Raw genomic sequence first — 27,095 nt, forward strand, 5'->3', positions numbered from 1 at the left:
AAGATGTTCTGAAGCTTGTGATGTAGAACCTCACAGAGAATAGGGACATTGTGTAGATAGTACAGTTATATTCCACATAGTAAGTGAGAAAGCAAAATTTTGCTGACAAATAAGTGTGTAGTATGGGATCCACATTACCACTAAAAATCTTTAAGCGGTTTGTTCCAGAAGAGTTTGGAAAACCATAGCACTTTGGGGTATGTTATACATCTGTGGCATAGCTGTTTCAGAGGGACCATATATGCAAACTCTGTCTCTGTGACTCTCTTTTTGTGAGCTTTAGGGATTTAACAGCGTGCTAAAAGCCCAGAAATTTGCAATCCCCCTTCCAAGCAGACAATGGGCCTGTGGCCTCACCAACAGTGTATGACTGCAGAAGTGCTGGCTAGAGCCCATCTCCAAATTGGACTAGAAAGAGTTAGATCCTGTTGTTTTGTTTTTTATTCTAATGTTTGTATCCTTTTCACACAGCTTTCCTTATGACTGGCTTTTATTTAGCCCTCAAGCTTAACATTTGGAACTTCTATTTGCTGGTTTTTTTTTCATTATCTTGGAAAATAATGTCCATTATTCCAGTAAGCATCTTTCTTCTGTGTCATTTCATTTTCTATTCTATATGAGTCTTTATCCAGTAGCTCATTGAAACAACTGGAGCAATTAAAGCGAACAAGTAACTAACATCTGGTCTGTGTTTACTTGCTCTCTTATACTCTCACCAGGGCAAGAAGTGTGTGATTTGGAATGGTTAGCAGTTTATTATGTTATATATGAATACTTGTTGTTTACAGAAGATCAAAGAGGTTAATGTTGCACTTCAAGTTGAGACTTGCAAAGTTTGCGGTAGCTCTATGTTCTTAGGATATTCCTGACACTGACTTTGGCACTCAAGGCAAAATCGTTTCCAGCTGAGCACAGTTTTACCCTTGAGTAGAAAAAGTTGTTTGAGTGGGTAAAGGGTTCCCTTGAGTAGAGACCATGTTGTGCTGAGGCAGAAGTTGTCATCTCTGGTCTTTACTCTGTGGCTGGAATCACCTGTTTAAATGCCTCGAATTGTTCTGATGGTACCTAGCACAACAAATCATGGCTCAGGAATCAAGGTCCCTGCAAGTCAAACAAGACATTCTTCAGATCCTGAAGCTCCTCTTGACAAAGCTATCATGAATCTTTCCGGTACATTCTTTTCATAACCTAAAAAAATAGCTTAATAGTAGTAATACAGCAGGTTCCGGATCATGGCCTTTCTAAGCAAGATCCACTTTCTCTCTGTATCTTGCACAAATTATGACTACAGTGCCCTCAAAATAAAGCAGTAAATTCTTGCTCACTGAATTTATTATACAGAGCAATTTCATGGAGGCACCATTATGAATATCATCTGCATAATCAATATGGTTTTATACTGCTGTCTCAACAGTAAGTCAGTCTATTGTGCTAAGGATTTGCTGAGCAACTAAGTTCTTGCTTTAGTTATTTCTGAGTCAAACTTGCTTTGTAGCTGTCACGGTCAGAGATGCCCCCAGACAGGACAAAGGGAATGGCTCTAAGCTGAAGGGCTGTAGATTTAGATTGGATATTAGGAAGAAATTCTTTACTGGGAGGATAGTGAGATATTGGCAGAGGTTGCCCAGAGAAGCTGTGGATGTCCCATCCCTGCAAGCATTTGAGGCCAGGTTGGATGGGGCTCAGCAGCCTAGTGTAGTGGAAAGTGTCAGTGGTCATGGCAGGAAGCATTGGAACAAGATGATCTTTAAGGTTCCTTCTGACCCTCACCATTCTATAGTTCTGTGATTCTATGATCTGAGATTGTGCCTGGTTTTTATAATGCTGGCTTACATTGCTAGTGTTCTCATCTTAAAGAATTGCTGAAAGTGGAGATTTTATTGACTGAAATTAATAAGTAGAATCTTTTTGGGTTTGAATATACTTTGACCCCTGTCCATGATATTTATGGGTTTTTTATTTATAGTGTTACGAAACAGAACTTGGATCTAGATCATGAGTTAAGTGTGGTAATCAGATGAGTCCTGCTGCCCTTCTGTGGAGATCAGTGCTTTTATGTTATGTCTTAATCATTCCTAAAAGCTGAAGCCTTGGGAAATGCCTGGAGAAACTACATCTTATAATCCTTCTGTTAGCAAGCAAATACCTGCCTTCAAACTACATCTTAAGGTGCAAAATCACTTCTAAGTCATGGTTTAACCCCAGGTGGCAACTCAGCCCCACACAGCCTCTCATTCCTCCTTGGTGGATCAAAAGGGTAAAACTGAGAAAACTTGTAGGTTGAGATGAGAAAAGTTTAATAGGTAAAGCAAAAGCCATGCAAGCAAGCAAAGCAAAACAAGGAATTATTCACCTCTTCTCATGGGCAGGCAGGAGCTCAACCACTCCCAGGAAAACAGGGCTTCATCACGTATAACAGTGGCTTGGGAAGACAAATGCCATCACTCTGAACGTACTCCCTTTCCTTCTTCTTCCCTTAACTCTGTATGCTGAGCATGACGCCATGTGGTGTCATCTCTTAAGACTGGAGAATGTTGATGCTATCTTGTCACATTTAAAATTCATTTACTTCCATATTAAACTAAAATAAATTAGCGTAGTACACATCAATTAATGTTTAAGAGTCAGAGATTAAAAAAATTTGCTTTCCTCATAGTGAGAAGTTATATATAGTTCAATGACACGTGTAAGAACTGCCAGTTTTGGCTCAAAGACAACTGCTCTTTAGAAGGAAAGCAAGAAAGTGGTTCTACTGTAAGAGTTAAATTATTCTTAGTAACTGTAACATCCTTTTTTTAATCCAATTTCACCTGAAAGTTTTAAATTACAGCAAAATATGAAAACGTTTAAATGTCCTTCTATCTATCTGCAGGTATCCACAGTTAGTTGTTGAGGCAAAATCACTCTGGAGGTTTCATCTCTGAAAACTCTGTTTCCAGAAATGACATTTCAACACCAACTTCTCAGCATTGCCATAGTGGTAATAGCTATACTGTAGCAGAACAGGAATTGCTTCTGGAACTGACCAAGGTCGTAAGAGGGTTGTGACACTTCAGGTGAGTGGGAAGGAAGGCAGAAAAGTAACTGATGGGAGTGCAGATACCCGAATATGCACTAGAAAAAATTCTGAAGTCAGGAATTGGAAATCTTTAAATGCACTTTTGATATGTTTTCAAGAATACAGGATGCTTTTCTGTGGGTTAGTCTAGAAGTAAATTAATTGGTATGTCAACAGAAGTAATTGCAGTTCACATTCAAGCAAACAGCATTGGAAGTAGTGGATTATAAATTGCAACATTATATAAATCAATACAGCTCTACTGACACATAATTGAGAGACACCTACTCTAAAGCTTTGTCCTAAATGTTTTGATGTATTGACAAGTCTTCTCTCTTTAAATTAAAGATTTTTTGCATAATTGAAATACATGTATTTTGTAACTGGTAATTTCAGTGTGATAGTAGAACAGACTGATTTACAGATGAATGCAGCATTCTTCCTTCACCCTGGGAAAAAGGAGACCTAAACCAGAACCTGTTGCTTTAAAATTTGCTAAACCTGTGTTAAACCATCAAACTGATTTAAAACTGTCTGTGAAGTGCTGAATAATGGTATTCATCATTTAGTTTCTTTTGTTTGTTTGTTTGTTTGAAATGTTACAACATTTCACAGTAATCGGAGATGGCAAAAAGAATGTGTCACAAGAGCAAAACTGAATTAAGTGCTCTAACAATATCTTATGTTCTTTTCAGGTTCAATGTAATCTCATTGGGCAACAGCAGTGGAACTTGTCTGTCCAAAATGGTTTATGGGGAATTTTTCCGCAGACCTGGCAAAGATGCAGAACTTATCAATCTGAATGTGGGTGGCTTTAAGCAATCAGTGGATCAAAGCACCTTGCTCCGATTTCCCCATACTAGACTCGGAAAACTTCTCAAATGCCATTCAGAAGAGGCTATCCTAGAACTGTGTGATGATTATAGTGTTGCAGATAAAGAATACTACTTTGACAGAAATCCTTCCTTGTTCCGATATGTTCTGAATTTTTACTATACGGGCAAACTTCACGTTATGGAAGAACTCTGTGTCTTTTCCTTCTGCCAGGAAATAGAGTACTGGGGGATAAACGAACTGTTTATTGATTCCTGCTGCAGCAATCGGTACCAAGAAAGGAAAGAAGAAGGTCCTGATAAAGACTGGGATCAGAAGAGCAATGACAGTATAGACTCCTCTAATGAAGAGTCATCCATATTTGATAAAGAACTAGAAAAGTTTGACAATCTGTGTTTTGGTGAAATAAGAAGGAAGATCTGGGTCAGAATGGAAAATCCTGCATACTGCTTGTCTGCCAAGTTAATTGCCGTGTCATCCCTGAGTGTTGTCCTGGCATCAATTGTGGCCATGTGCATTCATAGCATGCCAGAATTTCATAGGGTGGATTCCCATGACAGGGAGATTGAAGACCCTGTGCTGGAAGCTGTGGAGATTACGTGCATCATCTGGTTTACTGGTGAACTAGTGATCAGGCTCATCGCCGCTCCAAGTCAAAAGAAGTTCTGGAAGAAACCACTCAATATCATTGATTTTGTCTCTATTATCCCGTTTTATGCCACACTGGCTGTGGACACAAAGGAAGAAGAAAGCGAAGATATTGAAAACATGGGGAAAGTGGTTCAGATCCTGCGGCTAATGAGGATATTTCGCATCCTGAAGCTGGCCAGGCATTCCGTAGGACTGCGGTCTTTAGGCGCCACTCTGAGACACAGCTATCAAGAAGTTGGACTTCTGCTTTTGTTTTTGTCTGTTGGGATTTCTATTTTTTCAGTGCTTGTCTACTCAGTGGAGAAAGATGATGACTCATCAGAACTGCAGAGCATCCCTATTTGCTGGTGGTGGGCAACCATCAGCATGACCACTGTTGGTTATGGGGACACTTACCCAGTGACACTTGCTGGAAAGCTGCTTGGCACTCTATGCATTATCTGTGGGATACTGGTGGTAGCACTTCCAATCACCATCATTTTCAACAAGTTTTCTAAGTACTATCAAAAGCAAAAAGCTATTGATACAGACCAATGCAACAATGATCGCAAAGAGAAGTGTAACGACCTACCCTATTTTAACATTAGGGATATTTATGCAAAAAAGATGCACTCTTTCATTTCTAGCCTTTCTTCAGCAGGAATTGTAGTCAGCGACCAAGATTCAACAGATGCCTCCAGTATCCAAGATATGGAGGATGTTTATAACCCGATATCTTTAGAGAATGGTACAGGAAAATGAGTTGAACTCTGTTGTCTTCTCTTTATTTGTCTTCTGATTCTTGGTAAATGTGGACTTAGAAACTTCTGTGAATTCATTAAGAGCAGTCAATTCTCAGGGTACTTAACTCTCAGCCATATTTGGACATTCTTTGCTCTGAGGATGCCATAAAAGCTTCATTGTTTATATGAGGCTTTAAAATATGCCTCATATGGTGGTTTAGTTTTTACACACTGATGTTATGCATTTTTGGGGAGAAACAGTTGGGAAAACAGTTTTAAATGTGAGATCAGTGGTTTTTTTTGGTTTTGTGAATATTCTGTTTGCTTTGTTGGTTGGCTTTTGCCCTGCAGCAGTCTGATATCTTATACAGAATTTGCTATTATGATTTGCTGCTCTTCAGGTAGAGATATATAGTTCTTACAAACATATAAGAACTATTGCACAAGTTAGTGAAATTTTTACCTGCAAATACATTAGATGAAAGAAGGAATTACGTACACATAAATCTGTGCTCACTAACACATTTATGTAATCGTAGAGTTGGGAACCTGTTTCCTAAGTTGGGGCAGAAAATATATTGATACATACTATTTTTACTCCATGGAAGCGTAATATTCATGAACTTCTTTCGAAAAGCACAATACATTTTTAGTTTGTTAAAATAAATTATTCCCATTGTGCCTACAATTTTCCCAGGACCCACCATGGCCAAGTTCTATCAGGTCCAAAAGAGTCTAAATCATAAGTCCCATGATGAAGTCTCTGGTGTAGGCAGGACAGAAGCTTCTTGCACCATTTAGCCACCTTTTCTGCCATTGTGAACCTGAGCAATTCTGGTGCCTGGAGAGGATCCTGCTGTGGTTAAGACCTCCCCTGTGGCTTCCCCAGAGACTTTGTTTTGTGGGCACTGAAGCAAACACCAGTGGTGGTCTTAAGAAGTTACTGCTCCTTGCTGGAGGTTCCTGCTTTGGGGGTAGGAGCAGTGTGAGCACCATCTGCAGTTGTGCTGGGTCTGAGTCTGGGGCTGTAGTGCCAAGCAGTGAAGATGTGAGGACATGCCATATATCTGCCCATCAGAGATGTAGGATGGGCACTGCATGTGGGCACCTGTTTTTAAACTGTTTCAGCTCCTTTTTCTAAAGCTCATCTGCTGGTGATGGCAGCTTTCCTGGTGTGTGCTATGTGCTGGAGTAGCACTCAGTGCCTGGCAGAGTGCTGCAGCTCTGTGCATTCCTCTCCTCTCAGAGGATTTCTTATGCAGCCAGCTAATTCTGCTCTCTTTCAAACACGATCTTCTAGGGCAATTTAAAAGGAAAGCCAGTCCTTCAGCCTAACATAAAGGAGTGCTGGAGAAGCTCAAGGACCTTATAGTGTTTAGTGGATCTTATAGTCTGTGGTGTTTCTGAACATTCATTTTCTTTCATTTGTCTAGTGACTTAATTAAATGCTGGGCAACAGAGAATTGAAGACACTGTGATGTTGATATTTTCCTGAAAGAGGGGTTTGACTACTTTATTATTTTTTAATATTATTGGGCCAAATACAGAAGCCTGTACTGAGTTTCTAGTCAGGAAGATCAAACTGAGTAGGAGTTAACTTCAAAACTGAATAAGATGCCAGAAAGACGGCAATCCATTTTAACTGCTGCAAAAGCTTGATTTTTTCAAGTGTCTGCCAGATTTTCTAATGCAAAGTACATTAAGTAAGTAGCTGAGGTGCATTTATATTTGCTGAGGTCTAGAGCTCTAACCTCTTTCTGAGATGGAGAAACAAAAAAGAAGAGGATCAACCTACACATTGGGAAGAGGTGTCCCTCAGGATTTCTGTGCACCAACATAGTGACGTGGGACTTAAAGGGAATATTTTGAGCTTTGGAGCAACCTCAAAATTTGGCTTATTACTTGCTGAATGTTTTAAGTGTATGTGATGCTTCACATATAATTAAATGTAATTCTTCCCATACTTAGTGCAAAAGAGAAAGTTAACCTAAATGTGTTTTATTCTTACTGAACAATTAACATTAAAAAGATGCAGTAGTATAAAATATTAAATATCTATGCACAACTGAATCTAATAGGAACTAGCGGAATAACAGCAAAAAAATTACCCCCGTCCAAAGAAATTCTCCTGGTAGTCTCCATATAAAGATATATTACATTGCCTCTGAAGATCAAAAGAAATGAAAAATATTGCAATACAAAAACCCTACAAGAAATTTGTATTAAATACTTGAAAAAATGCTACTGAAAAATCTCATTTTATGTATCAAACATTACTCAAGGATCACAGAGTATAAAATTTTGTGTATTAAATTTTACTGACTGGTAATTTGTCATAAAATCGATAAACTCTTGATCAAACACATGAATCAGTCTTAAGGCTGTGACACTGTGTAATTTCATCTGAATTGTTTTGTGCATAGATACAGCTTGCAGCAAGGTGAGATGTGTCTTTCGGAACACATCAGAAGGTAAAGTACATATCCATGTATCATGCAGTATATACTATTTTGATTTCCTTGATGAGATCTTGGCCTTTTCCAAATCAGTTATGTTTAAAAAATGGCTTTCTTGTATTCTGATCTGTCTACTGGAATGAATCTAGCACTCTGGTTTCACATAGGTGTAAGTGGGAGGAGGATGTGATCTGTGTTTTGTACCAAAGGATACTCCTCTCAAGGCAGAACTGCAGCCCTGTGTCATGCTCTGGTATTGCAGTGTCACAAGCCCTGAGCAGATCAGATAGATACTGCACGTTCTTCTTGCTAGCAAAAGTTCTTAGTAGAATAATTGTCTAGTAAGAAATAAGTGTAAAAGGGATTGTTTCTTGTTTAATTTGCCTTCTTCCTTAGTCTGTAGTGGCATATTATCAATTTGTGATACCGGTGTCAACAGAAAGTACAATTGTTTATTGTTTTTGTTTTCCTGAACCACACTTTTCCCCCTAAAAATGCTTCCTAAATTCCCACCACCCAGCTGCTCTGTTTCTGATGGCACCAAAGCACAGAAAAGGTTACCGTTCAGATATGCATCCCACTTTGTATGGGAGGGATTTGTTTGTTCTTATGCAAAACGATTTACTGGTGTCTCACTACTTTCTTTGTCTTGATGCCAAACTCTTACCTTTCGATATCCAGTGTTTCCACAGGAGCATCCATCTTTGTAGTGGTTTTCCCTGATGTATAATGACAAGACAGCACTGCACTGCATTGCAGTTCCCTGTTTGAGAGGCTTCCAGCTGGCAGGGGTATCACCCAACTGCCCAGAGCTCCTGCCTTGCTGGGAGCAGGCTCTCTCACTGGGACCATTTTTGGTGTATGTCAGTAGAGGGAAAAGCCCAATGTAAAGGAATCAGAAAAGAGAAATGAGAGAAGGCAAGAATCTGTCAATCAAAAGGGATGATGGAAAAGCCTGAGAGGACCTTAGAAGAAAGGAAAAGAGGAAGTTTACAGAAAGAGGCCTCACTTGTCTTTACTTTATTTCTGTTTTTTTCTGTTTGTTTTTTTTCCACCAGTGCTCTTCTCCCCTTTCCTCCCTTTTCCTCTGCATACCCTCTTTCTGCCACTGTGGGCTCCCTGCCCATCCAGTAGTCTCTTTCTGTCCCAGAACAAGGGTCTTTCTGAGTCCAGAAAGGCATATTTCATCCACCTGGATAGCACCAAGCAGAACTTGGTGGGAATGAAATTAGTGAGCACTCTTGCTGTTTATATGAGCAATCATTAACACACAGGCAGTGCTTTCTGTAAGAAAAGTCACAGTGTCACTCAAATTATTGAGCATAAATGTGAGGAAAAAACCAGCACATTTGTGTCAGGTGTGTAAATGAAATACCGCTTTTATCTTGGGTAGAAATTAGTGTCAGGCACCATAATCTGAAATATTGCCTTTTAAAAGCAGACTCCTTGTCGATTCCCATGTGAATAGGTCACTGTTAGGGAGTGCTGGGAGTATCAGGCAGATTTGACTGACAAATACAGTACAAGGGCTCACGGTGTGCCAAGGGCTCCTGACAGGCTGTTGTGTATTAATACATTTATTCATTTCCACACATTCCTAACATCTAGAGTAAGTGACAGAAAACCACTAAGCTGTGGAGAGCTTCTCTAATATTTTTTGATTAGCTGACAGTGTTTGTGAAGCTGCTAATACCTCTTCATCCAGAAGAGGACATTTCTCAAACAAAATCAGAATAACCCTCAGCTAGATGTGCAATTTGTGACTGATTGCAGTAGCTCAGTTGCAGTTGGTAAATAATGCTGTCTGGGGCTGTATGGCTGCAGTGTTGTTGCTTGTACTTTTGAAATGTTTTTGCTCTGCCAATCAAGAGACAGCAGATATCACGAAAACCATCTCACTGCTTTCCTGCTGCACAAGAATTGCAGTGTCTCTTCTAAGCATAGCAAAATGTCATGGCTTGCTGAGACCTCTTAACTTCTTGCGTAGTTGTAGTTAGTTTTTCCTGATGAACTTATGGTCTAAGCACAATTGCCAGAAGAAAAACTCACTGTAAGTCTCTAGACAAGTTACAAGATGCTGTTAATGACTTCCACTCGGGGCATTGCCCTTCCATCTCACTGGCATAACTGAGGTGGTGCAAGGAGTGGTAATTCACTGTGGTATGGGCTGATAGCTGTTACAGGTAGTGAAGGAGTAATCCATCCTTGGGGATGAATATAATTTATACGTAATTGTATATATTCCCTCTGGACAGAGCTCATTTAGGTATATAATCAGATTAAATATGAAGTGTGACACTTCCCCTGAGAAAACATCTACAACTCATCTTTTTAATGAATATATTGGAGGGAGCAGCCTTTGCTTAGGTCAAGGGCTGTGGCTCAAGAATTCTCACATCCACACATCAATTTTCTCCAAATCCTGTTTACCATTGGGAGGGAGAAACTTTACAGCATCCCTAACAGGCCCATGAGCCTTTAGGCCAAGGAATTGGGTCCCCAGGATGAGGGCTGGTGGTGAGGGAGAGCCTTCACAGAGGGAGAACCAGTATCTTGTGGTTTCATGTGGTACCTTATGACGGTAATCTGCTGTCACTGTTTCTTCAAAACTGTTTCAGTGTAGAGTCCAAGAAGGCATTGCATTACCATGGCTTAATCTTTAGTTGCTTTCTACTATTTATTATCATATATTTTGTCTAAGTGACCTATTTTGTATGCTGTTTGTTGCTAGTTCCTCTGTCAGTCCTACTCTAACCAGCTCCTGACTGTATTAGAGATTGCTGTAGTCTGATTTAGTGTCATTGTTCTAAAATGTCTTTTGAATAAGGAGAGACAAAAAGACACCCTGACAGAATTAATTTCCTCTAATCTCAGCTATTATGTGGCTGATCATTTGGTATCTCTTGTCAACAGGGAAACTACAGACCTCCTCAGAAGGCAGCATGTCCATCCTAGCTATACAAAGATCCTATCTGAAGATGGCTATACAACAGGTCTATATGATTTAGCTAGGTTAGATGCCTGGCCTTTAGGCAACTGAAGTTAGAACTGATGAGTGCTTGGCATCAAGAAATCGGGGTGTGGTTGTCCTCTGCTGATGCCATCCTTCCCTTCTCAACACTGTTACTGTAGGAAGGGCTGTGTTTCTGAGGTAGGTGTCTGAACATGGGTGACAGGAAGCCACACACAGAAATGTGTTCTGATGCCTGAAGGCTCATGTGGGATGGCCACTGGTTAAAATCTAATACAGATTATAGGATTAGTTTTTAACTATTGCTAAAACCAGAGTCCTGTACAGAAAGTTTGGACTTTCCAAAAAAGCCTTGCTAGTTATCTGTTAGAATCTGTAATGACCTGCAAGTGGAATCTCAATCTCCTGTAATAATTATAAAAACATATAATAAAATATGAGAGGGAACAAACTGGCATTGGCAAAGAAGCAGGCTCAATATGCTGACAGTACTTTTATAACCCAAATTTGCATTATTTCTTGGCTTCTTGTAAGCCATATAAAGTATTCTTACTATGTCATGTGTTGTGAAATTTGCCCCTGTGCATTAATATAAATAGAATAGTGGAGCCAAGAGCTGGAATTGCAGCTGCAGAGATGGGAAAAAAAAATCTGGGCTTTGAGAAACTGCAGAAATATTGTTTAGTTGCCATAGCTGTTTTAATGTTGCAGCTGCCTCAGTGGTGAGAAGAAGCACGGGACTATGTACAAGCAATGGTTTGTGGGCTTCCTTTGCACATTTAATACTGAGCATACAGGCTGAGGGACCCCTATAGCCGTGAGGGCTGCTCAGCAGACCCTTTCTGGGGCAATTAGATGTGCAGCCAGCGGTCCCTGCAGAGGGATGCGATTGGGTGGGAAAGTAACGAGGTCAGTATGAGATGGGCTTTGGGGAGGTAAAACTGTATCACTGACTTTGGTGTTGCCGCCCTACCACACCTCTAAGAGGCCTCTAAGAGAAAGCACAAATGAGGAAGAAGTTGGAAGGTTCAGATATTTAGCAGAAGCCATTTGAAGGCTATTTTGTGTTGTGTCAATCCAAGGAATTTTACTGAATTACAGGTAAAGATCTATATATAACCTTGAACCCATTCCAATTAGGTGTAATAATGTGTTGTCTTCCCACAGGCTTTGAGTTACAGGCCCAATATGTGCTTTTCTCTAAGCCAGTTTCTAGATATGGTGCTGTTGCTACCTCTCACTCTGACTGGACTTTGGATCTTTCTGAAGTGTTGCATATGCTATAAATCATCCTTGCAGATTCTATCTGATTTCCTAGAAGCCTGTAAACTATGTGTGAATTAGTTCAAAATAGTTTTTCTAGCTCAATATTATTTTTGACAGCATCAAATGACATGCAGTTAATGGAGGGATTTTTCCTGCTCCTGAATTGTGAACTTTAGGACTTTTAGGTATTTTTTAAATCAATTATGTGAAGACCAACTTAGGTCTTGAGACAAGCAGACAGGTTTGGCATTTTATTCCAGATGGTGTAACGCTGAGTGCACAATTAAGTATCCCTTTCTTTGGTTTTTGGAAAATGCAGTTACAGTCTTGCATATTTGGATTGTGGATCTTTGGAAAGAAAATAGTGGTGAATAAATAACTCTGGGTGCCAAAATGCCAGCTGAATACTCGTCGAGTGCACAGGAATTCCTTATGAACAAGAATGATGGTGGTATCTGACAGTATGGCTTTATAAACCTCCTGAGTGGAAAGCAAAACACTTTTTTTTTCTTATTTCTCCAACTATTTCATAGGAGATGGAGTGACAATCTTGTTGCTCTGTGGTGATGGAGAGTGTTGAATGAAATGAAGGGCACATTGAAGTTAAGGCAGTTAAAAATGAACATGACTTTTTTGTAAACACCCCACTTCCCTCGGGACAATAATTTTTCATGCTGCTCCAACTTTCTTTTAAAAGGCAAAAACATAACGTACCAAAACCACAGCACTGTTTTTCCTTGCTGAGTATTTTCAAGATTGTATTAGCTCCAGATGTAGGTGTGGAAGGAGAAGTGGCCGGTAGGTAGAATGTGGGGGTGCCTGAAGTTTTCATAATTTAGTTTTATGTTTTATGCTTTTGCCTTTGACATCGCACACTCTTGCATGGGCGTATTTTTTGTATTGCCAAATCAAAATAAATTAATAGACAATCTTAATTTGCAGATTTCTTTTAGGCAGTTGAATGTAAAAGGAAAAGATAGGGTTCAGCACTTCAACCTGAAGTGATGCTTCAGAATGAGCTTAAAACTCAGTAAAAGCATTCCTAAGCAACATTTGAATTCATGCATAGGTGTGGTACACTTAATGTGTTTCAAGCTGCAAAACTAAAGCTATGGCAGTATTCGGTGAATGAAAGGTTAATAAGAATTCAGGTGTTAATCTAGTTCTGTTCTAGCTGCAGCTTCTGGTGCAGTAATGCCTCCTTGGCTTTTAGACTGCCTCTGCAAAAGGGATGCTAGTGCTTTTGGTCTTTCATATATCTACGCATATACAGACTGCTTGGACAGCTGTTAAGTATTACTGTGCAAGCTTTTAGCTGCTTGTCACTGAAGGTAACCTCTGCTAATCTGCCATGCTGGGAGAGCTACTGCATTTCAGGGGTGTGCAGTGCAAGGCCAAGTGGTGCCACTGGGCAGTGCAGGACGAGCAGGCAAGTGGGACTGTGGGACTTTGCCAAGGGCACTTGTGGCCAAAGTCTTGGGTTTTGTTGACCTTCTTTCACTATATTGTCAACTGATCAAAACATCTCGTGTGCTGCACTTAATGTGTTAATTAATCCCAAGAAGATTTATGGTATCTTGAAAGGGTTTAGAAAACACAAGTGCAAATACTGAGATGAGGGTGGGAAGGTCGCTCGAAGACTTTTTGCCCTACTTTTCTGCCTTGTCACAGGAGTAATGACAGGGCAAGAATGGGAAGGCTACTGGGAGTCCATGTGAAAATAAGCATTGGAGGAATCCGGGGATCAGGGTGGGGAATGTGTGTGCTGGATGTGCCACACAACTGTTGTATACCCTGTGCTCCAGGCGATGGGTGGGAAGATGGCATCTCTGCACCAGTGTTTTTCTACTGCTTAGGTGTACTGCACTGACTGCAGCACTCTGTGCCCTCTGAATCCAGTGCCGATTTCCTCAAGTGTTAAAATGCTACTTCAGATCTGAAAATAGAGGAGAGGTATAACAAAAGCAGCTGGAAGGAGGTAATGGAATAGGAAAGAGGCTGATGTCAAGAGCCATGTTTGTAGAGAGGACATGCTGCAAAGATGCTTTAGGAAAATGTTCTTGAAGTTTTTCATCTCCTCAGCTCTTGTAGAGAGTCATATAATGGTTTGGGTTGGAAGGGACTTCAAAGATGATTCAATTCTAAGTTCCCTACCATGAACAGGGACAACTTCCACTAGACTAGGTTGCTCAAAGACCCATCCCAGCTTGGCCTTGAACACTTCCAGAAGTGGGGCATCCACAGCTTTGCAGGGCAACCTGTTCCAGTGCCTCACCACTCTCACAGTAAAGGATTTCTTCCTTATATCCTCTCTAAATCTGTCCTCAACCAGTTTAAAGCCATTCTCCATTATCCTATCACTACGTGTCCTGGTAAAAAGTCCCTGTCCAGCTCTCTTGTACTCCCCTTTTGGGTACCGAGAAGCCACAGTAAGGTCACCCTGGAACCTTCTCTTCTCCAGGATGAACAACCTCATCTCTCTCAGCCTGTCTTCTGGACCTCCTCTGGACTTACTCCAAGAGGTCTACATCTTTCTTGTGCTGGAGACCCCAGAGCTGGACACCGTACTCCAGGTGGGATCTCATGAGCATGGAATAGAGGGGGAAAACCACTTCCCTCAGCTTGCTGGCCACAATGCATTTGATGCAGCCCAGGATGCAGTTGGCTTTTTGGCCTTCAGGTGCACATTGCTGAGTCATGTTGAACTTCTCATCCACCAACACAGCCAAGTCCTTCTTCTTGGGACTGCTCTGAATCCAATCTCTGCCCAGCCCATACTTGTGCTTGGAAGTAAAATGACTGTCCTAACACAGCTTTAGCAAAGTGCAGTCTCCCTCCTTGCTGTTATTTCAGAATGGATGGGATGTGGAATGGGAAGGGAGCAGTAGCGCACTTTGTGGTCTGTCTTTTCCTTTTGATTCTCTACTTCATTGCATCCAAGAGGGCTTTGGCAACACAAATTCCCCTTCAAGGCATACAGCATGTGTCAGGCTATATAATCCATCCAATGTTCCCAGCTATTCAGCAAACTAAAAGAATGGGTGAGGGGAATGAAGTCAGTAAGAAATGCGTTGTATTGATGAAATCCTGTTCTTCTGCATATAATTTCAGTATCTAGTTTCTTTAAAATTCAGATGACTTCCACATCACAAATATAGTTCATACAAACACCCCCACTTGGAATAGACCTTATATGGTGATTTATTTTTTGATGAAGATGAAAAAGAGAAGAAAAATGCCTTGCTTTCTGTGTGGTGAGAAAAGGCAGGCAAAAATGTTTGAATAGTAATTATCATGGCCAAATAATTCCACAGTTATCAAAGTGATTACTCTTGGGTGAAATAATCAAAAAAGAAGGTATACAGAGAGTTGAGCATAAACAAAATAAGGCAGAAGAAAAAATTGCTGACTCTTTTCTCTCTCTAACTCCTTTTGTGGAGTTTGAGATGCCTTTCTCTTGCCAAGTCAGATGATGAACCACTTGTTAATTAAGTGGTTGAAAAATGTAGTTGAAAAAGGAGTTCAGAATCTGAGACAGCTCAGCATGGAGGAAACCATCTCTGTGATCAATTCTGTCACTTTTTGACACCTTAATTAAAGTTATCCCTGGCAGTGTAAAGGCAGCTCAAGTGCTGGGAAAAGTGGACAGCCAAGTGTTTTGTTATGGTCATTTGGGAACAAGGGCACTAAAGGGATCAGCAGCCAGTCCTGTTTTCCACCAGGAAGAGACAACTGTAGGCATCGTGGTGTGGTGGGCATGGAGCACCAGGACAGATCTGGGCTGGCTCAGGCAGATCGCTTCCGTGGTGGAGCACGACAGCTTGGGACTGCAAAACATTAGGATCTTCTCTGGTGACCGTGGCTGATGTTTCATGTGATTCTGTGCCAGCCATTCTGTCACCCAGCACTTCTGGTCTGCATCACATCTTTAGCCTCTCTTTCTGACATTTAAACTACGTAGGATGGCAGTTGTCTCTCAATCCATACGCTCCGTCCCTAGCGGGAGTGGGGTGGTGAAAAGTGGGATGGTGATCTTGAAGAAGTCCTTATGTTACTGGGGAAATGGTAATTTAACTGTGGAGAAGTGGAAAAAGTTGAGGTCTTGTTGGAAGAACTGATTTTAGTTCTGGCCAAGTTGTTTAAAATGAGCTATGTTTAATGAAATGTCTAAAAAAAAGAGGAAGACATATTAGTATGAGTGGGAAGAAAAATAATTGTCCTGTCATAGTTATGTAAAAAAATATATAGTTTATTATGGCAAACAATAGATTTTTCTACTTGGTTGCTGAACCAGATTGTTCTTAAAAAAATCTGTAGACCCCTTGAGCTTTTCTTTTTTGACTGAATGTTACATTTGATTTGGAGGGGTTAATTCTTTTGCATCTAATTAAATTTAGGCTGGTTTGACATTAAAAAAAAAAAAGTTTCACAATGAAAAAGTATTTCTTTAGAATATGTTGAAATGCAACATTTCAGCGTCTTTGGAAACAAGAAACTCTCAGAAAATTTCACAATGAAATATGCACTGTTCCAAGATCCCTCCTGCCTTTTTTGTTTTGTTTTTCTTCAGTTTGTTTATTTTGTGGAAGATTCCCACCAACTGTGGGCTGGATTCAGATATAAAGTTTTTCTCTCTGTCACAGCCTTTTTCAATGAATTTTCTATTCACAAAAAAATTGTTTCCATCCGGTTTTAGCTGTGTTCTTTGCAAAATGCTTATTTTCCTTGGAGAATTCAGATGGAGGAAAAAAATAAAATCTGTGTCACTTCCAAGTTTACTTTCATGGATCCACGACCTTCCCTTGATGTGTGTGACACTTTACCAATCACTCAGGTGATTGGTAAAGAGAAATGTATCATCTAGTTTCCTCAAGACAGAAAATGAAAGATCCTGATAAAGGAAATGAGCCCATTTTAAAAAGTTTATGAGGGAGAGCTTTGTTATGAAGCACAAAAAAAGAAAACACATTAAAAGCCTGTTGGGCCCCATCTGTTAATGAGATTCCTTTGATGGGAATCTAACTCTGAAGGCTGAGCACAGAGCAGATCATTGCTTCTTTTAAGTAGTAGTTACAAATGGATATTTATGTTCTTCTGCAATAATTGGCAAATATGTTTTTAGTAGTGTTCTTTCCAGTAAATAAATTAGCATCAACCAGTAACTGCTTAGTGGCTAGTAATCAGAAGTACTATACTTAAATGGATAGGTCAGCTCAAGAGAGAGATTGTTATAATATTATTATTTAATATTTATGCTGTTTAGTCTAGAGAAGGCTTGGGCAGTTAGAGCAATCAATGTATATAAAAGGCTTTTGCAAGAAGAGCATAGGGTGTTTATTTTTTTATGTTACTGTTTAGGGCACAAAGCTCAAGCCAAGGAGAATGAAGATGAAGGGCTGATGGCACAAGTGGCTCAAGAATTTCTCCTGTTTGCTGGACGCCCCTTGCTCAGCCCCAGCTCCAGCTGCTCACTGTCTCAGTCATGCTGATATGAATCTGTGTAAATGACAAAGCAGATTGCTCCAATGAGCCAGGTTTAGAATAATAATAATAATTCTCTGCTGAGTGGATGGAAGGGAGCTGAGAGCCTGAAAAAAATTGAAAAAGCCCTGGATGGCTGTCTTCTTGATAGAAACCCAAACCTTTTTTGTCAGCGACTCCATACGCGTGGTAACAGTCCAAATTACAGAGTCACAGAATCAATTAGGTTGGAAAAGACCTTTGAGATCGTTGAGTCCAACCTATGGCTTGCATAACTTGTCAGTTTGTTGGGAATGGGAAACTGTGCTCCACTGAGGTTCTAACTCAGTGGCTCCAGTACAGACTGCACTGGGCAACTTCCCTGTGTCCAGAGGTGTCCCTGCCCTCAGAACTTGGATTATGTTGAGGGTAAAACAGCTGGATAATTGAACCAAGCCTTGCAGATTTGAATTTCTGTTGTGACTCTGTCTCAGACTCAAGGGAAGGAGTTCATATACTTAGTGGCATTGATCAGTATTTTCCCATGGAAAATGAGGAAGGACTTTTGAGGAGAAAATTGGGAATACAAGCCAATAAGAAGTGAAATAAGGTCTATACTCAGTAAAAGGGTCCTTGGGAGCATGATGGAGATACAGTGACAGTCTGCCATGAGCGAGTTCCATGGCAGCTACCAGTCTTTAACCTATTTTCCTAATTTTTCTTGGTAAAGATCATTTTTGGTATGCAAGCACTATATATATGTGATTTGCCTTCCCACCAACACAATTGTAAGGTAACACTAATAATTCTATTTTGTCTCTGATTTTAAAAGTCAGAGTGCAATTGCCTTCTTTGTGATCGCTTCTATTTATCATGTACATATTTGCATATATTACTGAAAAGGTTTTTATAGTTTTTTGAGTATCTTTGTTATCATATAGCTCTTAATATTTTAATTATATAAAGAGAGGTGAGCTGCACTACTGAAATGAAATCCGGATCTTTACCTGTAGAAAGCATTTCATGTGCCAGAAGCAACATAATTTTCTGACTGAATTAATCTTTTCTTTTTTATCCCTGGAAGCTTCTTTCCAGAGGAAATTTCAAAATCCGACCCTTCCATTGTGATTGGGAATGCGTTTTGGTTTTGTTTCAGTTTCCATGGCAACAGGAAAATTTGTTTTCTGACAGTCACTGAACACAAAGCTCTTATTTCCCTGTGCTGTTTTGAATACATCAGTTTACATTTTTATCCCATCAAGTATTTTGAATCCCTCTCCTTAATCTCTTGACTCCATTTAGCTCTGTGAAAACCAGTCTGCTTCTCCTTAGTCAGCACAGACAGGTTTTTTTCCATACTTTCTTAATTCTTCAGATATAATTTGATTCAGTGTGCCGATATCAGAAATACAGTCACATTTTACACTTAGACTAAAAGTTCAATTCTTTCCTTAAAGGAGCATTATTACTTTTTAAATTACTTCTAAGCACTAAACTTATTTCAAATCTGGCTTCAAGGTTGTGGAATATAACCTTTGTCATTTTAAAGTCAGGAGCTTACTTGTCTGTTATGTTTTGCTTACATTCTTATATCTTACGCTGTTTGACATGCTGATCAGCCAGTCCATGAGTGTTCTTGAAGAGTGCCATCTACATGATCATTAAATTTTGTGCTGTCTCCTGCAACTTCAAACATAATATATTAATTAATTCCTGAAGAGATGCCAGACCTCTGTGGTTTGCAAAGCTTCATCATTCACTGTGTGAATTATGAAATCTCATTGTATTTAACACTGACATCATCTATGCCACCAAATTATCATAACTGCTAGAAAGCTTCAAGATATATGGCTTAAATATAAGCAGCCTCTTAAGTAGGAATGTGAAAGAAGAAAGGTGCATGACAGTCTTAATGTTTTGGGCTTTGCCTTCCTGTTAGCTCCCTCCACAGGTATTTGTGGAATAAATCTCCAATAAATTTGTGTCCCAGCAGAAAGTGTTTCATCTGTGGATCTGCTGTAAATGCTGTTTTGCCACTCTGAGCCTGGACAGTTTTCTTCCCTTAGTTCCTCTCCAGCTGAGCTAGAATACATGCATGGCTCCTTAACGGGAGGGAAAAGTATTTCTAATAAGTCCCAAAACCTCCCCCTACCCTTTGTCTCTTCTCCATAAAACCAAACCAAGGCAGCACTCATAGAACCTGGCTGTGCAGATATACATCCTTCCCCTATTTTAATAAAGGAGAAAAGAGGCAACAACACTGACGTGAGTTTCTGGCAGCAGAAATTAAGGGGGCAGTGCAAACCTTTGAACTCTGCTTTGCCACCATAACCGTCGAAGAACTTTAGAAAAGAATTGAAAAAGCTGATCTTGTATCACAGCTTCTGGGGATAGAGAATATTTTGGAGGACAGCTGGTACCCTCAGTAGGTATTTCCAGCTGCTTCCTAACTCTTTAGAGAATGTTGTGCTCATAGAAGGTAACTTTCATTTCATTAAAGCATTTAACTTCCAGCATAGTTTATTTGGGCAGTTATATGCAGTCTTTTTTTTTATTTACAGGCTTTTGCTGTATTTATCCATACCTTCAGTGTAGTTGCTTCTCATTATTAATAGATACTTATATTATATAGACTTTCTTGATGCTGATACAATCAAGTGTTCCATTAATGTTGAGATCTGAGGTTAATTATGCGCTCTGCACTCCTGTTTGAAAGTCATGATATAACTGGTCTGCATTTTTAATTTTTGCTCTCAGTGAAATATAGCCAGTTTGTATTCATTACCAGCATAGTTATTTATAACTACATCTGATTTTTCTTTTCTTAGTTGTTAGATCTTTTATTGCTTTCCTTGCATGGATTATCTGAGAAAAGTGCATAGGCTCTAAATTGTGGGAAGGATCAATTCTTATATCTTAATATGTACCAGGCAAACCTATCGTTGCTCAGCTGATTTGAGAGTTGTTTTGCTTTTAGATAAATATTTTTGAGACTGTATCTATTTATGACTTTAGCCTCTTGTGAATTGTTACTGGAGGTCATCTGTTGTTGATTCAAAAGTATCAGTTAATCATGCTGGAAAGGGAACATGGGTGAACATGGATTTCTTCCTGTGGGAAAGTGAGTAATCATTTTTGTTATAGATTAGTTCACTAGAAACTGCGAAACTGTATTCCAGTCCATGCCTTTGTAAATGTTTAAAATAACATTTTCAATTTCTGAGAGTGTAAAGAAACAATTTGTTTTTCCAGCATCTGTCCCTACTCAGTCAAAAAAAGTTAGCCTGTAATGAATACAGGAAAGCCACTTACAGTATAAAATCAAATGTCAGAAAAAAATACATTGCTCAAGTATCTGATGATTCTTGATGCTTCATTTTCATCTCTTGATATATTCAGGTAGGAGGTGCTCAAATAATTCTTAAACCCCAGAATTTTCATTGTATCCAAATGAATGTCCTTCCTTATTAAATGCTGGAGGCTTTGGAATAATTCAGAATACTTTGTATCAAAACATCTTTATTTCTTCTCATCCCTTCCATAAATAGTGTTAGGAGCGGACTAGAAAGCTGAAGCTCTGGTTGCTGCAGAGGACAGACAGATGTGCTACTCTCAGCAATATGAATCTGTGGACCTCAAATGGACTTGTGTGAGGAGAAAGACCGAATCTACAGCCCAGCCTGAGCCTTGTAACAGAGCACATGTGTAGGGGAGAGGTGAAGGACTCTTCTCCTCCCAGCCTGGTGAAGAGCTGTGTCTTTGTTCTTTGGAAGTCACTGGCAAACAAAGACATCTTTGTGGTTCTCAGCCAGAGCGAGGTGATGGAGAGAGCAATTTAGGCACTTCTTCCTTTGTAAACTCTTTGGACTGGAAGGCGTAGTCTGGAGCCAAGGAGTGATATCAGGAATTAATTACCTCCATGGACAAGAAAATTAATTTCCAATTATTTTACAAGCTGCAGTCTTCTAGAACTTGTCTTGTTAACTGCCATCTACATCAGAAAAACAGCTCCAATTTCATTGTTGGTGCAAAGACCATCAGAGATTTATAGATGAAACCAAGGAGTCTGGGCAGTCACAGCTATGCTCAGTGGGTTTCAATAATCCCTGTACCACAGACCTCTCCAGTCCTTCTGTTTCTGATCTCCATCCATGGGAAGTGTTTGTAAATTTGGGTTTGGAAAGGTCCTATGTTCTAGGCCATCATGTTCTCTCAACAGAGGAGAGTATTAAAGCTGTCCCACAGGGCACATTGGCCTTTCCAGGGGAAGGGCATTATGGTTTACTGTAGTACAAAACCAGATCTACTACATTTTTAAATGTTTCTTTTAATGAAATTTCTCTCTGAATTGCTTTTATTCTTTATTTTTCTTTCCTAAGACAGTGTGGGATAGCAGCATTCTATCAGCATTAGAAAAATGAAATTTTTGTTTACTTTGTTACTTTGTGACAGCTGGCTTTGACAAAAATGGTGGATTGATTTTATCTTGTCAGCAAATTATTTCCATTCATCTGCAGCCCTGGAAACCTGCTTGGATCTTGAAAGTGCGTCTGGTCCCAGTTTCAAATTGAATTGTCTCATTTTTATTTGACATGAGGGAGCATGGGCACTTACATCATAATTTCATTTCTGTGCAACACAATCCAAGGAGAAATCACTCACCCCATTCCTCCCAGTCCTCTCCCATCCCCAGAACAAACTTTGGTACCTCTCAGCTCTAACTGTCTGTCAGGTCTAAGCTTTCTGGAAGGTATTTATGGCATAGAAGAACTGTTAAGGGAAACGTGCCTCCTTCTGTGAATTCCTGTTAGTGTGCATAAGCTTTCCTTGGGAACACTGAAGATGCATTTAATTCCTCATATTATCAGTGAACTTCTCTTTATGTCCAGTGACTACCATTCTTTGCAAGGTCCTTTTGACTGAGTAGATATAGCGGGATGATAAGAAGGTATCTGACAAGAGTTTGCTATTGGGATCTGGCAGCCTTTTCTGTTAGTTAACACTCATGCTTTTGAGCTTCCCAAAGGTTCCCACTTTTAGGAACCTAAAAATGGTCAAAGTAAGTTGCAAACTAAACAGTGACTGGAACATACCTCTATTTGACATCTCTCTGAACATCACAGATATTTTTGGTAATAGAAGGTCTGAAGATACGTGAGTGGGCTGAGTTCATTAGAAGACATCATTGTAGCCTAATTGATTGCAATTAACTTTTGCCCTCAAAACACAGAGCAGAGAGTCCCAGCTGAGCTTCTCTGGAGGTCAGAGTTAGCTGAGACATGGGAAAAGCAGCTGGTAGCAGGCAGCCACTAAACAAATGAAACCTCTTTCTAGTCAGAGCCGGAACTGTGAAAAGGTGGTAGCAGAGGAGGAATCACTGACCATTCTGGAATTTTCACATCCTGTCCTGAGCATTTATCAGCTGTAGTAGTTGCTTCATTTCATTTAATTTCAAAACAAGGCATTTGCTTAAAAATATATTTTGGTGAGTGCAGTTCCTGGTAGAGTGAGTGAGAGCCTGAGTGTATTAACTGATAAACTGGCTTGGAAATGGCTTGTTAGCATAAAGAGCAAATATGAGATTGAGCAGTAGCTCATGGTAGTCCTCCCAACTCCTCAGCCTGACATGCGCCCAGCCTATGACTAAAGGAGATAAAATAGAAAGAGTATGAGTTAAGAAACCTGGGGGTTTGGTAATTGTAAATGAATTACACTGTAATGCAGTTTTTGTTTGTCTTTGGTATAACTGATAGCAACTGGCACGTCCATTGCTTATCAATACAAGCAGCAAAATGTACTGTTACTAAATGTTTCTGAGGCTCAGTAAAATGTTTATTTTAAGTTTTTTAACATGTTATTTCCCTTAATAACACTTTGGATGCAGTAAAATTTTCTTTTCTCTGTTTCCTTATGTCTGCATTGCAGGACAGACAGATTGACCTTCTGTAACCTGCCTGGAAAAGGGCAGTGGAGACTTGGTATACCATATATAAAACCATATATATATACATATACATGTATAGCTTTAAAGATTTTACAGATCAATGTGATTTCTAAAAGAGATTTTGGGCAGTGTTTTTGCATGTTCTCTATAAAAGAGAACAACATTATTTTGAGAAAAAATATTTCAAAAGGCTGGAGTGTTTGCTTTTCATCTGAGGCATCCAGACTTTTTATTAGCAGTATTAAAATACTTTTAGAGACACATACCCCTTCATGAAACTGATTTCCAGCTGATCTCTCCAAGTATAGTTATTAACAGCCTGCTCCAGAGGGTCAGTGTGCATCATCAAGAAAAAATAGATACAAAATAACTCTTTAATTATTTTAGGATTGGCTAATGTAGCTCAAATTTATAATGAATCTCTGATTGGAAGTGGAACCCAAACGCTTTCTTATGTTTTCCTTTGGTTTACTGGATAGGAGCAGAAATTGTAGAGCCAATAGTTAAAATTTTTGAACACTTTGTTTGAAAATAATATTTTACAGTGATCTCTTGCCTTCTGTGGCCATTAGAGAGATTTTCCTAAGCAGTCTGATGCATTAGTGCTCATAACTCTAGTTTGTGACTATGATTATTTCTTGATGCTGAGTGAAGCAAGAGATCATAAAATCAAAATGCAAAGCTTTTAACTGTACTCTTGGCTAGCTGGAAATCAACATCTTTGCTAACTGGACAGAAACTGGACTAAATGATGAATTCATCTGACTGAAAAATTGGATAGATTCTCCCAGAAGATGGCAGTGCACCTATGAGTACTGTTCTGCCAACTTTGTAGGTTATATAATTTCTAGCTGTTTTTCCAATATTGAGCACAATAACAAAAAAAGTAGAGACAGAAACTGTGTGGATACTGATGGTACTTTTGATCTTGAAATCTGAAGTAAGTACTAGTAATTCACAAAGGCCTGTCTTGCAGGGATGGTGACAGAGTAGATGCTTTTGAGGAGGCTGAAAAGTTACTTGTCATTTTGCTACACTCATCAACCTAACATAGATCCCCTTTCCACTGGAGTCCTTCAGATAATTCCAGTGCAAAAAAGAATGACTACATCCAGAGCTTGAAAATATGTCTGGGTTCTCAAATTGTCATTGTTCTCAGAGGAATGGATATTGTAGGGTAAGAGTTACTAAGAAGTGGAATAAATGATGAGATTTGAAAGTCTCGCCATGTTTTATCTTTGCTCCACTGTTTCCCATCAAAGAATTTCTTCATTCAGATAGGGATCAAAAACATGTGTTCAAAAATACCAAATAAGACTACCTCCGTATTAGGTGTAGTCTAAGAGCAATCAGTAATTGCTGAAAAAGTAGGGAAATTTCCAGTTCAGTTTTCAAAGAAGGAGTCTAAGTGTGGGTTTTAAAACATGTAATCAAACCAGAGCTACTTAACCTTTCAAAAATTGATCCACTCCTTATAATTTTATTTATTGCAGAATTAGAAGTAGGGAATGATAATATCCCTTTTAAAAATCATCTCAATATATAACTATCATTTGCAAGTAAAACCCAGTAGTTGTTCTATAGCTACCATCTTATGAACTGTTTGATATGCATATTTACTTCTATAAGCAAGTTCTTTTTTTGTGATTTTTTTTTGTACCTGAATGAAGAGAGGTTTGTAAAGAGTGGAGAGGGAAAAGAGCAATGCTTACATGTAAATTTTGAAACTAAACCTTTCCATCTCCATGTTCTGTCTTATCCAGAATTACTACCAGTAAGCTAAAGCACATTTAAATATTTATTCTCTGTAGCTTACTCTGAAAAAAAAAAAAAAAAAAAATTCTGTTCTGGCTCATTTGTAACTATTTACTTAGTTTTCCAAACAGTAAAAATGCACTAGCAGGAACAAGAAAAAGAAAAAAAGAAATTGCAGCTGTTTCTTCAACATTAAGAAGAGATGAAAAAACAATTGTGTGCTCTTATTCTGCAGTCAGATATAATTGCATATTCTTGTCCTACTGCTTAGACACTGTGGATGCTAATTTTACTAAATTAACACATGCTGCATCATTTCCTTTGCACAAAGCCCAAAACCAAGCAAGAAATTAAAATTTAGTTGCTTTTTTTTGTTTGTTTTCTTTCAGTTTTCAGTTTCCTCCTCCTCCAGTAAGTCATGGGAGCTGCAAGATACATTGGGTTCTTAATTTTTTAGATGTCAAGCCTTCATTTTAAAAGTGTATTTGTTTTTCTCACAGAGCAAGCATCTTTAGTTTCTTTTAGGGCCCATCTGTGGTTGACCCTGTCATGACAATAAACTCAGTCAGACAAAGTCTTCCTTAGCACCTGAAGAGACACAGCAGCACCTCCATATTCAAATGGCCAGCAGACCTCTCTAGCCCATCTTTAGTGGCCAAACCCACAGTTCATATGGTGTATGAAGGGGGCAGCAGTGATGGATATGATCTGTTCACCCACTCACTAGTAGAGCCTATTGCCAACACCCACTTCACCTAAAAATCTACCTTTCACTACTGGCAGGCATCCGTGTCCTTTGTCAGGAGAAGATTCACACTAAACCACAAGCTCCCTCTTCCCAGTCAACTTTTTAACATCACTTTCCTGGTGCTTGCACGACTCACAGTGCTTGTGTGACTGACAGAGCTTTTGGGTTCTGTGCAGCTGCTCAAACTGCTGGCATTTGCTGCTGCCTTTGTGTAATCTGGATATGCTGTGACATGTAAATGATGCTGCTTGCTATTTCCTTGTTCCTACTGTTTAAAATCTCAATAAAAGTGAAAAATACCACTACACAAACTGCAAATATCTCATCTGGCTATTCCACAATAAGGAAAGCTACCTCAGCACCAATAAAATACTTACATTACTTTCTTTGTGTATTTTTCCCTGTGTTTCTTAGTGAATTCTCCATCTTTAATGTCACCGCTTCAGGTAAACCCAACCTTGTTATTTGGTCTACAAGTGTTATTCTGGCCAAATTCTGGAACTTCTATGAAAGCAAATGGTATTTACATTAGGGACAATAAAGACATTACTAAAAATGAAGGATCACAACATGGGACATTCAGTAGGGTCAGTGGCTCACAGAGCATTTTTCTTTGTTTTGTGAACTGCATGTGACTTACCAATAAAGTTGTCATACTTTCTGTAATTAAAACATTAAAGTTATCTTCTATAATGGGCTATTGTGATTAAATTTTTCAAAGGTATGTGCCTATGAACTTCACCTGATACTTTCTTGTAGTAGTAGGTTTAGGGTTATGTGTTTTGAGGGGGTTTTAAAGTGATTTCATATCCAACCACATTTTTTCCCTACCTCTTGGAGTGTTTTCAAAAATTAACTCCCAGGCCAGCCCTCACCTGAAACTCATCCTTTTTATGGAATTTTGTCAATAGATAGCAAAAAAAAAAAGGGGGGGGGGATAAAAGGGATGCTTCAGTGGATCATGTAGGCATCAGAAATGGCTCTCACTTGACCACTTTGTTTTGGCTTGTCCATAATCCTGCTACAGTCCCTGATGGTGTAGCTTCACAATCTGCTGCTCATACTCTGTCCCACTGCCAACGAATTCTATGCAGTCCACTGCATCCATTGTTCTGCAAACCAGTCATCTTACTCAGATCGGGTGCCCTGAAGGTCCTGGGAAGGAAACCAGATCCTCACACAGCTAAGTCACTCTTTTCAGCACACAATACACTCTTCCTGAAAACAATC

General features: G+C 39.3%; 1 protein-coding gene across 1 annotated transcript; it reads left to right on the forward strand.

Annotated features, from left to right (window-relative positions):
• Window positions 1–2,883: 2,883 nt before the first annotated feature.
• On the forward strand, window positions 2,884–26,646 carry KCNS3 (potassium voltage-gated channel modifier subfamily S member 3). Its single transcript, XM_050316595.1, has 3 exons — window positions 2,884–3,056; window positions 3,754–5,270; window positions 17,317–26,646. The coding sequence occupies exons 2-3, from the start codon at window positions 3,803–3,805 to the stop codon at window positions 17,445–17,447; spliced, it is 1,599 nt and encodes a 532-aa protein (XP_050172552.1). The 5' UTR covers window positions 2,884–3,056; window positions 3,754–3,802; the 3' UTR covers window positions 17,448–26,646.
• The last annotated feature ends 449 nt before the right edge of the window (window positions 26,647–27,095 follow it).

This window comes from Myiozetetes cayanensis, unplaced genomic scaffold (genome assembly GCF_022539395.1).
Source record: "Myiozetetes cayanensis isolate MyiCay16 unplaced genomic scaffold, myiCay2020 scf2-11, whole genome shotgun sequence".
Lineage (NCBI taxonomy): Eukaryota > Metazoa > Chordata > Aves > Passeriformes > Tyrannidae > Myiozetetes > Myiozetetes cayanensis.